This window comes from Crotalus tigris, unplaced genomic scaffold, assembly GCF_016545835.1.
Source record: "Crotalus tigris isolate CLP2741 ecotype Arizona unplaced genomic scaffold, ASM1654583v1 scf7180000019944.6993514239:2294586, whole genome shotgun sequence".
Taxonomy (NCBI): Eukaryota; Metazoa; Chordata; class Lepidosauria; order Squamata; family Viperidae; genus Crotalus; species Crotalus tigris.
Genome location: NW_024097783.1, coordinates 915,714 through 934,114, shown reverse-complemented (window position 1 = coordinate 934,114; position 18,401 = coordinate 915,714). Strand labels below are relative to the sequence as shown.

General features: G+C 34.0%; 1 protein-coding gene across 2 annotated transcripts in view; it reads right to left on the bottom strand.

Moving 5' to 3' along the window:
• Positions 1–18,271, bottom strand: part of CIP2A (cellular inhibitor of PP2A) — a 30,706-nt gene extending 12,435 nt beyond the window's left edge. Inside the window, exons 1-10 of one of the 2 annotated variants that reach the window (XM_039364996.1) lie at positions 14,987–18,271; positions 12,454–12,601; positions 11,411–11,523; positions 9,614–9,708; positions 8,352–8,448; positions 7,279–7,401; positions 6,493–6,638; positions 5,063–5,138; positions 2,075–2,299; positions 784–943 (exon numbers count right to left, since the gene is read on the bottom strand). In XM_039364996.1, the coding sequence (XP_039220930.1) occupies positions 784–943; positions 2,075–2,299; positions 5,063–5,138; positions 6,493–6,638; positions 7,279–7,401; positions 8,352–8,448; positions 9,614–9,708; positions 11,411–11,523; positions 12,454–12,601; positions 14,987–15,088 (1,285 nt within the window). In that variant the 5' untranslated portion in view covers positions 15,089–18,271. Of the gene's footprint in view, positions 1–783; positions 944–2,074; positions 2,300–5,062; positions 5,139–6,492; positions 6,639–7,278; positions 7,402–8,351; positions 8,449–9,613; positions 9,709–11,410; positions 11,524–11,751; positions 11,765–12,453; positions 12,602–14,986 lie in introns of those variants that run through there. The other variant, XM_039364997.1, reaches the window with a different exon arrangement.
• Positions 18,272–18,401: the final 130 nt, after the last annotated feature.

The window sequence follows — 18,401 nt, the reverse complement described above, 5'->3', positions numbered from 1 at the left end:
ATGGAGAACATGGAAGCGAAATTACAGGTTGCAATTACATGATATCTTTCTTAATGACTGTAGGAATTTGCTTAATGTCAAAAGCAGATGTGAAGTTGTAAGTTCCCTGATTTTTCACTTAGACATCATGGCACTTAGTGACAAGTTGCTGGTCCCAATTGGGATCAGTAAACGAAGATTGGCTGTAAGTAAAACTCCCTAATGATGCAAAATGAAAGTCTAAACAGGAAAATATATCTAATTCAAAGTAATGTTAAAAACTTGGGAATCTCCAAGCAATGGCCACAATAACTGTCACATGAAGAATGTTTTTCTGTATTTTACCACAATTTCCAAAATAAGTCAAATAATAAATTATAATTTTATTATAGTCAGACTTTTCTTAATTTCTGTGGAATATTATAAATTCATAATGGTAAATATTTCTGCTGGATATATAAGGTGTCTTGCAACAAAAATCCAGATGTTGAAAGAATAATAAGCAACATCAAGAAATCTGTCAGATAGTTAAGTGCCAATTATTGATATATTAATGCAGAAAATGGATTTCCTATATAAAACACTAAGAAAAATGTTTAAACATTTTAAAAAATGTTTCAATGTCCTAATTGGTTTTAAAATTATCTAGATGAGTGACTCTATTTTGTCTTAAACCTTTTTCCTTTTTGCACTGTTATCTAATAGAAACGTTTTTAAGCTTTATATAATTGAAATGTATTTATCTTATTTCAAATAAATGATTTTCTGACAATCTTCAATAACAAAAAATTACAAGAAGGATATTTATCAAGATATCAATAGTCTTGATCATTCGTTCACATTTTTTCTTTGCCAACAGATCTTCCAGTATGTGATCAGGAAAATGAAGATGGTCAAGAAGAATGGGCAAAAGAAGATCCACAAAGCGCTCAGCAGTTGCATTATTGCCTGCATCAATAACATCCTACAACAGAAATATTATCAATTTAATGGTATTGAAACAATTGAATAATTATCCTATCTCACCAAACTCTGTGGAGTATAATTTATTATTTTTTAAAATGCAACCTAACCATAAAATTTTACATTAATTTGACTTGATCTTAATTTTACTCATTTTTGATTTTAAAAAGTTTATAATTTAGATATATTAGCTTAAATAGACTAATTTTTAAACACTGTTTTACAAAAATATTATTAATTGTTGATCTGATTTTCATAATCACAATGTTCAGTATCTTTCCCTTTTTAAAAATATAATAATGAATTATTTTATTACAAGAATTTACAAAATTGTAGCTGATAGGTGCTTACTTAGAGGAGGAAAAAATATTTTTTAAATTTAATTTTTTTAAAATAAGAAAATTTGTAAGGACTTTAATTCTTGCCTATGTATTTTCAAATGTTCATTTATATAAATGTTTTACTACTTCACAGGCCCCTAATAAGTACACACAGGTTAAGAAGTGCCTTTATATACTCTTCCTCTTATGTGATCAAATGCCAACAATGTCCTTCTGATTCTCTGTAGAACAAACAGGACAAACTTTATATAAATGAATTAATGGACATAATTTTGACATCAGAACTTAAAAATAGGACAAAATAATAATGTTTCAATCTCCCAGGACACTCTGTTGCAGACCATAAAGTGACTATCTTTAAAAAATTATACTGTACTAAGAGAGATGGCTGAACTCATATTTCAAAAGGTTTCAGCGAATCTTAAAAAGGTTTTAATAAATACAACATTTTTAATACATTACAACTGCTACTTGTAATGATCATCATCGTTATCTAGATTCATTATAGTTCCTGTCCCATGCAAGAAGACTGTGGCAAGGTATAATCTGTAATCTGTCTCACATGCATCTGTATAACAAACTTGTCTTTCTTTTCCTTCTCTGGCATCCTAATTTAAATCTGGTATCAGACTCCTTGCATCTAATGAAGTGAACTGAAGTTCATGAAACAATCAAATTTATCAATAAATTTATCAATATTTCTTGATATATTTTTTTGCTACTATAAACATTCGTCCTACAAAAAAACTAGGAGTAACCCAATACAACAGCCAAAACATTGAATTCATTACCTCAAATAGCTCCCGGAATAGCTCCAAAGCAAGATTTGAACACTTCTCAGTTACTTCCAGTGGCTGGTTTGACCAGTGTACTAAGACAATAGATGAGTCAGAATTCTTAGCACGAGTTGCAAGTCTTGTACTTGCACAGGCTGCTACATTTGGTTCCAGTACTGTTTGACGTACAATATGACGGAGTTGTGTCACTGAACAAAATGCAAGTAGCAATTCTAATATCTAAGAGAAACAATAATTATGTTTTCTGTTTTCAAAGAATAACATTCTTTACACTAGTATATAAGACAATTTCAGATTTCTGATGCAAAGCTTTATTGCTGAAGCACAATATTGCTTTAAAATACCTTAAAAAATTAAAACACTATCAAATTGTTTATTTCACTCAGTATTTTAAGCAGTTATAGCATTGAAAATGTACAATTTTTTAAAAAAGAAATTTAGCAAACTATCTATCCAAGAAGATGTAGTTTATCTCAGGGAAAAACATACCATTAATTATTTTGGATTGCATCTGACTATTCCAGTTCATGTTTGGGGGCTTATCAAGAAGATGCTATGTGAGCAAATAAATCTGTGAAAGTGTGACAAATAATAAACAGGCTCTTACGGTATTGTGGCCTGTAATAAAAAATTGATAGTATTTCTACTATCTACATTTTCAGTTGCTTTTTTTAATATTAGAAAGAAAGACAAAGCGATAGACATAAAGAGTCTAAGAAAGTCACAACAGAACCACAAAATGGCTGTTATAGATCACAAGCACAGAAAATGAAACAGAGAGGAAAGGGCACAAAGGGACACAGAGACACACACTGATTCACACAGAGGGGGTCAGACACAAATATAGAACAATCAGAAGGACGAAACATCTACACAAGCATACAAAGGAACAGAGAAAAATAAACCACCCTTTTCTTCTGATATTCACTGACTGGAAATAATTCCTTTTCCTTATCAATACAAGGATGCTATTATTCCAAGAATCATTGATGCCTGACCCTTCCGTAATTTCCCTCCAACCAATTTTGTCAAGCAAAGGAAATTTTTGTTGGTGCTGTCAGTTTCTCTGGAATGGAATTGCTATTTGTATTGTAAAGGAACAATATGACTGAAGCAGTTGAAGAAAAGAAGGGAGAAAGAAGAAATATGCAATGAAGCATCCAGCTGGAGCAAGTAGAATAAGGAAGGAAAATCTGCAGAGAGGATAACTGATGATAGCATTGATGACATAGAAAAGGAGCTAATTTAGAAGGACAGTGAGTAGACAAATGTGACCTAGGAATCACAAAGAAAGCTATCTAGCAAAAAATCTTAACATATTAAATTTAATAACTGGGTGGACAAAGAACTGAAATAGTTAAGGAACTGAAAGGCAGCTAGGTAAATAAATGTATATCCAAGTCTTGGAAAATCAATGCTTTCAAATTTAAAAAAATATAAAATGATTGAAGACTGGTTAATACATCAGAAAGTATTGTTTGATCAAAGAATATTTTTAAAAGATTGAATATTAATTCTCTCTTTCTCTCTCTCTCCATGTTTGTATGTGTCTAAGAAACCGAGAACTCTTTTTACATACAGTTCTTTTTTATTTCAAGTTATAGCATGTTAGCACAGGAAAGGAAATAAAGTTATACTATAGTTGAACTTTTTTGGGTGGGAAGTGCCTTGAGTCAGTATTGACTCCTGGCAACCACTTGGACAGTCTCAGAATGTTGTTGCCTATTTCCTTGGGCTGAGACCATGAATGGTCCAAGGCCACCCATCTTGGCTTCATGCCTAAGGCAAGACTAAAACTCGTGGTCTTCTTGTTTTTAGCTTGCTGCTTTAACCACCACATCAAACTGGCTTTTTCACATTTTATTTATTTATCAAAATTAGGAACTGCCCATCTCCAACACAGAGCAACTCTGGGCAGTGTACAATTAAAATATAAAAGCATAAAGACTATATACATTTATATTAGGAGAAAAACAGGATTAAAATAATTAAAATTAAGAAGGCGAAAGGAGGCCCTTCAAAGTGCTAACCAGCTCCATGGCTGCATGGTCCTCTGTGAGCCCCAAGAAAGTCAGCAGAGCCAGATTTTCAGATATTTCTGAACAGCCAGGAGAGTGGGCTCCCGAAGAATGTGCCAAAGAGCGGGGGCAATGATTGAACTATTTTCTAAAATATGAAATTGGTAACTTTGAGGAGATATTTAGCTTTATCAAGGCTTTATCAATGTATGTAAATGGAAACTTGTTTTCCTAATGTTAAGGAATGGATTCAAGATATACTGTATATTATTAACTTTTGAAACATTTTATATTCTAAAAATGAGAAATGGAGTAATACGTTTCTATATGGCCTAGACCAGTGATGGCGAACTTTTTAGAGACTGAGTGCCCAAATTGCAAGCTGAAACCCACTTATGTATCATTGGGTGCCGGGTGGGCATGGCCCATTGGATGGGCATGACTGCGGTGGTAATGGCAGACTGGGTGGGATTATAAAGTTCAATCAATCAATTCCAACTTTGCGAGATCTTTTTTTTCCCCGGTGAGAAGTTGAAATTGATTGATTGAACTTTTTTTTTTTTTTGCAAATGGCGGCAGAGCCCTAAAGAGAAAAGGTTTTATAAAACCCAGCTGAAGGCCTAGGACTGGGGTGACAGCGCGCATGCCCACAGAGAGGGCTCTGCATACCACCTGTGGTACGCGTGCCATAGGTTCGCCACCATGGGCCTAGATTTAAGATTAATGATTAAACTTAAATTGATATTACATGCTTCTCACTTGTTTTTATTAGTTTCTTTTTCTTCATTAATGTTAAGCTTACTTTAATCATTTGAATTATGTAGCTTTTGTAGATGTTATGTAGATTCACTAATATAACTTTTATTATTGTGGCTTATTGCATTTCACCAATATAAAAAAATTACTAAACACACACACACACACACACACACACACACACAATTATTGTGCACCTAGAAAGTACCTTTGCTGAAGAATCAGAATCTCTTCCATGAAGGAGGCCTATCACCTGATTGAGACAAGATGTAAAATGTTCATACCTAGAGTTATGAAGGAAAAAAGGAATAAAAAGGAATACTGAAATTATGAGTATTTTGACAGGCAAAAATAAAAATTATTTGGTAAGGGGTTTATCATACCTATGCTTTACTAGCTGAAATACTGTACAGATCATTTTCAGTTAGTTGCAATGACAATGAACAAGTGGTACTTATGACTGTTTCTTGAAGTTCTGGCCATGATACCTGCAGTTGTGTGATTCTTGACAACCAACTTACACTTATAATAGTTGCAGGGTTCTGTGGTCACGTAATCACCATTTGCAACCTCATTGCTATTTTCCACAAAGTTAATGAGGAAGCTGGCAAGCAAGGTTGTATGTTGTTCTTGCTAGTTTTTTCCAAGGAGTCCCACTATGAAATACAAGATTCAACAGTGTGCTTGCACCAAAGCGGCTTCTTTCCAGCTTACATGCATTTGTGCAGTGCAGCAACATCCGCTTCCAGTATATATACAGTGGCATTATGGATACATGCTTGTGGCTATGTGGCATGATCCTTGAAGCAGCTGTTCCAAAACTGATATCCCCTTATGGGACTGCAGTGTGATCCCAGTAACAGAGTGCCTTGCTTTGCTCCAGTCACAAACAAAGGTCTTTATTGCTGGGACTGTGCTGCAATCCCACAAGCAGCTGTCATTTTCAGAGTGGCTGCATTTAGGATCAGCTTGGTGCTATATGGTAAGATCCCAGAAGTGTCCACTTGGAAATGTCTGCTTGTCGGATTGCGCTGTGCAGTCCAGCAATGGAGGTGCTTGCTTTGCTAACGTGAGCTCTGCAGCATTCTGTAGCACCAGAATATCTGGCCAATCATAAATTAAGAACTACATATAGATATAGCCAGAGACTTCCTCTTATTCTGTTAATTCCAGCATTCTGAGATTAGTAGAATTAGTCTGGCTAACTAAGCATGAACACATCTGGTAAATGACAACCTAAGCTGTACATTAATCTGTTAATTGAGTAGAATAAAAAAATCAACAAAATGAAGTCTGAAAGGAGGAATGTAACAGAAATGTTTTTTTTTTAAATTAAAATTTTAGAAAAGACTAGCTGTATCTAAACTGATCTAGCCCGATTATTGGCAAGCCCTGACGGAGACTGATCTCTTATCACCTTATATTAAATAGAAATTAAAGCTATGGGAAAGTACTATAGAATTCAATTCATAACTTAAGTTTGAAAGATCCAAAGAATCAAAGAAAAGATTGGAAAAATATAGCAAATCAAATCATTCAGTAAGAACCAGTTGGACAAATGTTCACAGGAAATATAAAATATATTTATATATAAATAGAGGGATGTAAATTTTTTATTATTTATTATGTAAACCCTACTTGGTAAGATAATCTGCAATCTTGGGATTCTTCAGGAGATCCATAAGCAGATCCACAGAATATTTTCTTGTTAGTGTTCCATCACCATTCACAAGGATATTAAATATTAATTGGAAAGTCTGGTGAATATTTCTGGAATGAAACAGCTACACAAAAAAAAAACTGATTTACAATCATATGAATTTTACATTACAGATCAAGTCAGTTGCATTCAATGGAAGGAAGGGGCTATCAGACTTTTGGTCTTGTGGGACTTCAAGTTGTCTCACTTAACAGTCTGAGGGTATCAAGATCACAATGAGACTGTCCCAGAAGATCACAGCCCAATTTAGAACTCCAAATACTAGATCTGTTTTTCGTCTTTGAATATATGAGATATGTACTGATTGTGGCTATTTGTATCAATACTTTGTCACAGGCAAATCACTCTATGGTGTCTTTAGAATTTCCAGTAACAAGGCTTTCTTTAGGGAAGAAGGACATAGTCAGTCTACCCAGATCACACAGTTTAGATCTCCAGAATTTCCAAAGAGAACTGAAGGAATTTTCCATAGCTACAGTATGCCAGGTAATGCTCTGGGTTGCCCAATCAACAGCAGAATTGATAGGATTATTGTTAAGGGATATTGTTATTAGACTGCAATATTTTTTTAAAAAGTCTTGTTTGTTAAGGTAAGCTACTCAGAGCTATTGGAAATTAAGTGATGTAGAAACTATAGCAAATAAAGAAATAAATATAAAAACACTATGCATAAGCTTCTTTTAAATTGAGTCAGGCAGGCTTACCTTTTCTCCAACTTCTTCATTTAATGTAAGACTTGATAATATAGAAAGTGCAAAAACAACCATTGTTAGACTACTGTGGCCCAAGAAACTGATCAGAGTGCGATAAAAACCTTTCACATTCGTCTAATACAAAGAGAAAAAAAAAATCTTTAAAAAATGCAGTGAGATTAAAGTTACAGCCTAATTCAATACATTATATGCACTACAATAATTTTATGTTAGTTGAAAAACTGAATTTGGGGACCCAACATACTCCTCAAAATCATACAATTGAAATATCTAGCCAAAATTATTAAAAATGCAACTATTTTAATAGTTGCTCATCAAAGCACTAAGGCTGCACATAATCAGAGTGACAAATAATACTATACAATCCTAAATATATATACCTAAATAGTGTATAGGCTATGACTACCATATCTGCAAAATACTATGCTACCTACAATATACTTCACTGCTAACATATCAGTATTACAATTATATTTACAATTATATAAAGATAACATAAGCAAATTAGATGGATAATTTTATTTAGCAACAAAACTTACAGACTTTGCAGTCACAAGATATAATATTCAACATTCATAACAATAAACATGTTCCTTCTTTTAGCATTAATAGTGGTCAACATTCTGAGATCTCAGTTTAAACTTTGATTAGTTTCAATCACAGATCTTCATGGACTTCAAAGACTTATCTTCGTTCACACAATCATTTAAGCAAGTAAGAAAACACAGTTGGAAATGTATTAGGAAATGTTAACTTATGTAAACTTATGGTCACAGATGTCTACATTCCATTTAATTATAATGAAGATGGATCTGATTCTTTCATAGTGGAACTGTAGAATAGTAGAATGAAAATTATATTGAAAAAATGAGAATCATTGTGCAAATATTTTTGCACAATGAAATTGAATGGGAAAAAACATCATAATCACACAAAAATAAAAGTTCCCAGATTAAGCAAGTAATTGTTGTGCCCTTTATTGGAACAAAAGTGCTTTGATTTCCAATTATTAAATTATGTAAATAATATTTTTTTAAAAGACTTCAATAAAGCAAATTTCTTACCAATGACTTGATATATGTTTGAACAGTGAGATTATGTCGACAAAGATTTGCCATAAGTCCTAGGCAGGGTATAGTTAACTCATCTTCTGTAGACTGACTGAAGTTTTTAAAAAAGTTCATTAAATATATTCACATAATTCAATATTTATTTACTAATAATAATTTTACGAGTTAATCATTATTCATTCAGAAAATATTCACTCTGCTATACAAAGAACCCATTAAATTTAGTATATACATAGATTTGTATCTGTTAAGCTTTATATAACCGAATGTAAATATTAGTGATTTAAGGCAACATTAAAGAAAAATATAAAATATAAAATTCAGCATTTAAACTACTCAAAATACTTTATTAACTTTATTAATTAATAAAATGAAAAAACAAGGTGACAGATGGCTGACAAGAGATTACCTATAGTTATGTGGTCAATAATGCAAAGTGCTAAAACTACTTGTGAATGCTGGCTACATTCTCACATATATCACCTCCCTAAGAAAGATACTTGGATGCATTGAATATTGGGAGACCTATTCTACTAAATGTTCAGGGCAGACCACTTCTACAATAAACATAGGTTGCTTATATAATAACATCAAGGACAGCTGGCTCCTATTGTACATTCAAGCTATTGGGATTATACTATAGATATTATCTGATGCAGTAGCATCTGACCTAACAAAAAGAGAGATTCCTGTGGCACAGTCTCATAACCTGTAAAGATACAAAACGTTCTTGGAATTTATTCCAAACTTTAAATCCTGTAGCACATTTTCAGTAAGAATCCCTATCATCAAATATCTAGGGGGACAGAAGTTCCTAGTTTAAGATTCCCCACCAAGGTGAGCATAAAATAATGCTTGACACTCTCATGCCAGGAATAATAAGAAGTTTAGCAAGCAAGTACGGTACTACTCTAAAGCTTTAGGTAAGCTTTGTATGTTCAAAATCTTCATAGACCACAATGATAGTAACCATGAGGAATGCTCATAAAGCAAAGCAGGCATTAATATAGAAGGATAAAGTATCGTCTCTTTGTTAGAGTGGCAGGAACATCTCCAAAAAGAAAGCCTAGTTTAAACTTCTAGAAAACAGTCCAATATACCCCCGAACTTAAAACTCAGTTGACACATATTTCCATGCATCTCAAGACTACATAGGGTTATATTATATAGGATAACTGAACTGAAACATCCAGGGACAACATATAAATGTACCTACAACTGCAGATTTAGTTAACTATTGCATTTAAGAAACTTACATGCGAAGCATTAGGAAAGAAATTAAGTCTTCAATATTAGCACTTTTCTGCAATATTCTTGCATTGTAGGTCAATTTCTGTAGCAGTTGAATACTCTGTTAAATAAAAAGAAAACCGATGAAAATATAACTGTTTGCATTAGATTTACCTGCATTTACTTTTCAGATGCATAACCAGATAATATATTATACTATTTTGGTTTTAGAATTTAAATATTTTGTTTCTACCATGGATATTTTATTTAATGTTTGCAATTATTGTAAATGTTCAAGTTAAAATTGTGGTAGATATAATAAAATAATTCAACTGAAATTGTATTAAAATTATAACCTACTAATTGCTTTTTAAAAAAATCAGTTAATTTAACCAAAACCAAAATAACTATGAAATTCAATTCTCAGAGCGCAATATCAAACATTAAAAAAACTAATACTCAGATCAAATACTCTTGCTTGATAAATCTATCTCTGTTTTCTCTCAACAGGTTTGGTCAATAAAATGTTGATCTGAGTAATGCTTAAAGAGAGATTAATTATTATTACTGTTGCCCATTATTTTACATCTCAGTTAATGTAAAACTTTATGATATAGCTGATGATGCCAAATTTATAAGAGGAATACTTTCAGTTCCAAGATTCATCAAGATTAAAGGCAGATATGGTTACTGTGGGTACCAGAAACTATTTCCTTAATTGCTGGTTAAAATTGATTTTTTTTCTTCTATGTGTCTGGCTCAATTGGTTCTCGGAGTTTGTTTTAAATCAACCTGGCTAACAAGAGCTATTAGCAAATTCCAATCCTTAAGACACTTTTGATTCTTTTGAAAGCCTATGTCCGTTAGGATTGAAAATGTCAGGAGTTATCTTAAACAATGTATCTGGGATATTGATTTTCATACCAGTTTAAGCCTAGTATCTAATCCTATAGTTATATCCTTAATTCTTTTCAAATGGGCATGTGCCATAATCTTATCTCTCTTCAAATACTAATTCTGAAATTTCATCGGGCTTTTCTCTTGACCAGGTTGGGGGCAGTTCTGCAATTCTGTAGGAGCAGTATAAAACATTCCTTTTCAGCAACATTATGCCTGTGTGAATATGGCTCTATGAAAAGCCTCAGCCATTTGCTCCTTTCCTGCTCTCTGTATTGATAATCTCAAAAGATATATATTTAGCTCATTAAAAAAAAAACTACTCTAGGAGAGAGCACAATGTTTATCTGTCATTGCTTCTATCTGATCAAGACTGTCACATTTTTCCAGGTTGCCCAATTTTGTGCTATTATTTGTTGTATTGTCCTACCTATAGCTAAAGTTTAGCATAGTTTTTTGTGATTGCCACTGCTAAATGTACTGTAGTTACTATAACAATGTACTTTATATTATTTCATTGGAATTTATATATTTCTAAAGTTTTATTAATAATAATTATGGATTAATGCATTTTATTGTTGCTCTCTCTGGCCTAAAGGCCACAATAAAGGTTTTATTTGATTTGATGTAGCTGTTTTTAGATAAAAATATAAGAAGCAATCAAAGTGTGCCTCTAAACTATGTCAATTAAAAATATATTTCTGATAGCAATTGTGCAAATACTAATACTATACATTATTCTGGTCTTCCTAGTATTTGTATTTCAGCATAGTCTGAAATGCTAAGTATACAGGATCTGGCAACAACTTACATAAGAGACCATCAGCTGCCAATACTATAAATGCCACAAAAGAATATAATAATAACAATAATAAATAAATGTTATAATAATAATTTATTTCATATAAAGTATTGCATTTTCTTACTTGCAATATTACTGGGTCAATAGGATTTGTAGAACTTCGAAGAATCACACTTGCCAGGGCACCACACAGATTGTAAGCATTCTGAAGGGCTTCCCTGATTTCATTATCTAGAACTATAAGTAACAGATATACATGTATCATTAACACTCTAAGAAATATATTCAGAGAAACTGAAAATATTTCAGAAATGAGCCTCCACAAAATCATTTTTTTACTTTTACATAGACAGTTAACTCTAACCATTATACATATAAATATAGGTAGTCCTCAACATATGACTATTTATTTAATGACCATTTGAAATTATGAAAAGGTATCTTACAATCAGTACTCGCACTTACAACCGTCACAGTGTCTCTGTGATTATATGCTCAAAATTCAGGCAACCGGCATGTAGTTATGATGCTTGCACAATCGTGGAGTCATGCTATTTGTAACCTTCCCAAGGCACTTTTAACAAACAAAGTCAATGGGAGAAAATGGATTAGCTTAACAACTAAGCAAAAAGGCTAATAAAATAACTCACTTAATCACATCGCTTAGTGACTGAAGTTCCAGTCCCAATTACGGTTGTATGTGGAAGACCACCTGTATGCATATATTCAAAATTCAAGCTAACTTAATTTAGCAAACTGAAAACATTTCAACTGTTTTTCTATCTCAGATTTTATATTTTGGAGATAATTCATTTCTGATGAAAATGTCATAATCACTTCTCGTTTACATATTCCACAATTTGTCATAGAAATAAATGAGGTTGTACAGAATATGTTACCACATAGTATATTTCATATGTTCGTTTTACTTTGTTATTATTTTTACAAGAATTAAACTGTTCTGCTCCAAATGCAATAAATTATTTTTTTTAATCCTCATTCAAGGAAGTATGATTCTAATAACAATAACTCTTCTTTAATTAAAAATTTAATAGGACAGTCTATTCAAAAAAAGAAAGAAATCAGAACCTTCAGTAAGATTATACCACATATCTTTCCAGCTATAAAGTAAGTTGTATATGCAACTCAAATACATTTAAAACTCACCTAACTGAGAAAGCAAGCCTACTACATTTAAGGTTAATGAAGAGCTTAGATTTGGGTCCTCAATAAGTTCTACTAAGCAATTGAGGCATTCACTTGGTAAAATATGATTTGATGCAAAACATTTTGTCAATTTCAATCCTGAGATAACCTGAAAAAAATAAGACAAGTGCTAAAAAAATACAATTAAAACTTTTAAGCTAATGGAAGATATAAATATATATAAATGACCGTAACAGGAGGTCTTACCTTTTCCTAATAAAACCAATACATATTATTTAAGTGACGGAACCTGATGTGTGAGAGAGCAATGTGTATACAGTATATATCAAACATCTTCTGTATAGTTGCTGAGAAAAATTGTATGTCTTTGAAGTCACCGTAAGTCAAGTTCAACTTGAGATGCACTTTTTGTTTGATTTGCCAATTTCTTGTAAGGTTCTTATTTTAACTTGTTGATAAAAACAATTTTTTCTTACGTAGCAACATCACTGAAGCAATGTGTGCTTTAAAACTACAATAGGAAGTTTATTGGATGCAAATCACAATATGCAAAGATAAATGAATTAATCCTTGTATCAGATTCTTTTTTGTCCTTTTAAAACAGGTAGATTTAAATGCTGCCCAATTACTGCGAGATAAGATGGGCAGTTTATACATTTAATAAATAAACAAAGAAACAAACAAGATGGTATTATCCTCATCATTATATATTTTAGGAAATTTTAAACTATCAAACAACTATAGAAGACAAAACTTGCAGAACAACTCTGTACTAAACATACCTATATTCCACTGGACTAATTTCAGTTTATTAATAAGTCAGGTTATGTATAACTGTAACCTTGTGCCTCTTCTGCACAACAGCATTAAAGTACAAATATGCAGCTTGGAAACAGGCTTAAAAATACACTCAACTCCAAAACCAATCAGACTTTAGATTCATATTTGGCATTGATAATGAAGCACTGGAAGCCTGGTATATGGGAAACATCTCCCTTGATGCTAGCTGCTGGAAGTAACATAGCTGAATCAGAAAAATGGTACCAGGACACCATTCTGTTTCTTGTTTTTCCCCTCTTTCTCACACCACTCATAGCATGAGAAGCAGAAGAGAGGGGGGAGAATTTTGTTTTCCCTTCTTACTTCTTTTGCAATGGGTAGCAAGCATAAGCAAAGGAGGGGAAGTGGGTTTTGTCACCTTGTCCGCAGAAGTACAGACCAGCTTCAGCAGGGTTATTTTTTATTAGAGGGATGGTAGTAGATAACATTCTCCCCAACCAGTCGCAGGTGCAGAATTATTTTCCAGCACTACTGTAACCAGTCAGTGGTTTCTTCTCCCCATTTGCAGTATGACTGATACTCAACAAAACATCTATCGAAAGACATGTTTAAAAACATGTGTTTTGGTATGATTTATCCCCATCCACTTTTGCTTTCAGGCAGAATAGTGAGAATTCTAAGGGAATTTTCACTCAAGGAAGGTTTACAAGGCCTGGCTAAAAATGAACAGATGGACAGTTCAGTCTTATCTTAGGTGAGGCATCAGTCCTTTTGCTTGGAATCTTTGAGAAAGAATATTAAACAAATCATAAAGAACTCCGCTGCAAGAACTAATTATTTAGTTTCAGAGATTCCATAACCATCTTCATTTTCCTGATTTAAATACAATTGTTATTAAAAAAAATTACCTTGCTTTTGTACTTACTTTTATACTGGTCACTCAAGGTGCAAAACATACCTAATATTCCTGTCTCCTATTTTCTCCGCAGTAATAATCCTGCGAGGTGGGTTGGTCTGCTACTGATCTGACTTTTGCTGCTGTAAGAGACTTGACAAAACCTACACTTGGTGTCTGTGCAGCTAGCATTCCTGCATGGAAGGTCCCATGACCTTATAGTGGAGATACAGAGGCTAAAAGAGTCAGTTCTGCTCCATTCCCCTTTAGCAGGGGGAAAAAAAACTCCTCAGCCACTGTGGAGGGAGGGAGGGGTCTTTTTCAGTGGCAGAACAATAGCCCTAGCTCCCACTTTCCCTCCATGTGTTGGCAAGAAAAGCGAGAGCAGTGGCTTTCTGGCATAGTAACCCTAACAGACCAACAGCCGCAGCGCAGGGCCAAGTCCCTAAAACGTATTTGGTGGCTTTTCTTGCCTGTACCGGTAAAGACTGACACGTGCCACTAACCAAAACAAAATAATGGCAGGGGCTGCCTACACAAAGGGTCGAGGATCAATTGAGGACGGTGTCCTACATTCATTTCTTCAACCATTACTGAAGGTTTTTGCGCTAGGAGCGATCAGGACACAACATATTAGCCCTTAACCACTTCATTTATATATGGATCTTCTGCATCTTTCAACAGTAGTTCGCAAAAACGAGGCAGTACTGGGGGAACTGTCACGGAAAAGCTTCGTTAGCGCTGTGGCAGCCGCCGCCAATTATTTGAACGCGCGTTCCTTCTTTTCCTACTTCTAGTACAAAATATCCGAAAGTCGGGGGGAGGAGAACCGGGTAGTCTACCCAGACTGTCTCTCACCTCTAAACTCCGCTGGAGCAGAGCTGCGTTGGACTGGGTGCGGGCAGCTCGGTACTGAGAAGCCGCCAAGAGCAGGGACTTCATACACGCCGAGGCGTCCATAGCCTCACCATCCGTAAAGTCGGCCAGAGACAGCGTTAGCCTTCACCTCGCATTCAAAACTTTGTATTTGGCGCCTTGGCCGCCATTTTGCTGCTGTTGCCCCAGTGAAGAAAGCCTCCGGAGCTGGGCGGAAACCTCCGCCGCTCTAGGAAACTCGCTTGCATGCTGGGAACCAGCGAGAAGAATCTTGGTTGAGCAGTTCTCTTCGTCCACGGTCGGAGCTCCGTTGCGCTCTTTGTCCCCAGCCGATGTGAGCTATGGCTAGGCGTAGTTGAGGCCACTGTGTGGGAGAGCTATTTTTACTTTCAGTCAGAGTCAGAAAAACCATTGAGGTCAGAGAGAAACAGCGATCAAAGCGTGTTCGAGGGAAGGGTTTTTGGGCAAAGATCTGCAGGGAGGGGGGTTAGGCAAATCGTTGTATAATACAAACAGGTAAGAATAGGAGGAGGGAAAATTTTTAGAAGTTTACTCTCGTTTTCAGAAGGAAAGGGCTGGCGTGCCTTTGATCTGGTTTTGTTCTGGTTTTAAGAGGTAGAGTTACCCTCGAGTGAATCTTCCTAAAGGCAGTGACCCGAGTTTTCATAGAGAATTGAATGGGGAGAGGGGAGGGATTTAGTCTGCAATTTTATTTTTATCCGGAAGTAAGTCAGCCATGCTTGTGTCTAAAAATGCTTTGACAATCCATAAAAAGGCAAGGAATCAAACATCAACCTACCAAAAGATCCATGACATAAACAGCAGAAATTCAGCATTGCTAAGCTGGGCTGGTAGCATGGTTTTGCTGATGCAATTTTCTATTACCAAAAACAGTAATTTACCGGATTAAAATGGTAATTTGTCAAGGTGAGATTTAAACTGAACAGTATAACAGAGTTGGAAGGAACCTTGTATGTCTTCTAGTTCAACCCCTTGCTCAGGCAGGAATTTCTATTATTCTGATTGGATCTTGCGTTGTTTGTACTTTCCATACAAATGATATAACTGCTGAATCCATGGAATTCAATAGTTTATTAAATGACAAGTGGGTCATTTCTTCACAGTGTTAATATATGTTATTGTTTCTGAAGGGTACAACTTAATTTAGAACAATTAAGCTCTCTAGGATCCATACCCTGGAACTATCCATCCCAAAGGTCTTCATCTTGCCAGGATTTAGAATCAGTTTACAAGTCGTCATCTACTATATTATTGCTATTGTTCATTTAAGACTAAAATGCATTCACATTTTTTTGCCCGACATGCTAGATAGAATATGACAATTTGTGTGGCAGACATGCTAGATAGAATATGACAATTTGTGTGGCAGACTAGGCAGGTACGATTATTTTGATCATTCATTTCCTTAGGACTTCTAAACTGAAAATGATCCCTTATTTTTTAGCAAAATTATGTACCAGATACGTTCAGTGCCTATGGAATCAGTGTTCCAATTGAATGAACACAGGTGATTCATCTTCAAAGAGTCACAAATCTGTTATAGCACATAACTTTCCAATTCTTTAAATGTTTCCAGACAACTTAATAAGCCAGGATATTGAGGATAGGGAAAACAACAATTATAGTACTGCATATATCTTAATCAGTATCATAAATAAGCCAACAAAGATTTGTGTATGTTTGTGCGTGCATGTCTTTGTAATGATGAAATAATACTCATAGTTTGGGAAATGGAACACACTGCCTAACAACTCTTTATCAATTGTCACATGCTGAACTAAGTTTCAGATAGCCTATTGTTTTATTGATGATATTGGAAACCACTCCAGCAGGCCTGCTGTTTTATAGGACCTCTTTTTTTTCTTCATTCTTTTCTAGTTGCTTCTCATATCTGTAGTATAAGAAAGTATTTTGGTCCTGCTTTGAGCAGTCTCTTTCAACTGGGAATTTTTGAATGCTGACATTTTTTTTTCATTTTGCTATTCAGACTGTTGTTTGCAGAGTTTGAAAGAACTAGCTATCTCCTCACTGCATCAATAGACACAACTTTTTGTTCTAGCAAAATATGACAGGTTGGATCTGTCAAGTGGTTGTAATTTTTTTAACCTCTCAGACTTCAACTCCACGTCTGCCTTTTTAATTTTTTTCTCTAGATGAAAGGGAAATATTAGAAATCCAGGATAACAGGATTATTTAGACAAATTTGTAAGGGGCTTGCTATTTTTAACCACTTTATATTCTTTCTTCCCATTTGTGGCTATGAATGAAAACTACAGAGGTCACTTTTTCATATGTGTTCTTTCTCATCTAAGAGAGTTAGTAACTCCTGGACTAGTCGATTATATTTGATGAGTTAATTGAAATCCACCTCATAATTTAATTAAATAAGTGGTAAATTGAAGACGATATCTGCTCTGGACAGTTCTAGATGTGTGACATACTGATGGTTACAAAATATATATTTGTTATTTTAAAAAAATCTTAGGTTTACTTGCTGACATAGTAACTATTTGACAACATCTGTGTATATTATATGCATTAGGACTATTTTCTTCATATATTAATGATTTTTTTTCTAGAATAAAGAGACAAATGTACTCAAAATATGTTGCTGTTGTTATTTCCTGTGACACAGATTTATGAAAACCTTATATACTGGCGGATATAATCAACCAATCTGAAAGTGTTAAATCCTGTGTAATGGAAATGATAATTATTTTCCACAGGCGTCTGTCTTTTTAGATACATAACACATACATTGAAAAACAATCAAAAATTTACACAGCTAAATGTTATCACGACAAACTGTTAGCTATTTGAAATGGAAATGACATAAAAATAGCATAGTATGTTCTAGAGTGCATATTAGGTGAAGGAGAGTAAGAGGCTTAGGGATCAAGTCTCATGAGAAAAGATTCAAACAAGATAAACATATTTATTCCACACAAGAAAACAATTAAGGTAGTATATTATGAGATATGCTAAAATACATGTATTTTGTTTTATATTGCTCCAGAGTTTTGAAGCAATAGATTGTACTTCAAATAAAAATAATATGAAATTAATAGTAGGAAGAACTTCTTGATAGTATAAACTGATAAGAGAGTTTTTAAAGCCAAAGTAGTATGATTACTTGTTTAACATAATACAGCACTGGATATTCTGGAATTGGACTCAGTGACTTTTGAAGTCCTTTCCAACTTCTTGATCCTTGAAATGGTTTCACCCCCAATCCCCATAACTGTAAAATGATTAGCATTTCTTTATGAAAGATTTTGGAAACTGACATTCTCGTTGATTTTCTGTCATTAGTGTTAATGTTCATGAACATACAGTACTATTTCATTTCTCTAAAGAAAAATTGTTGCACAAACAA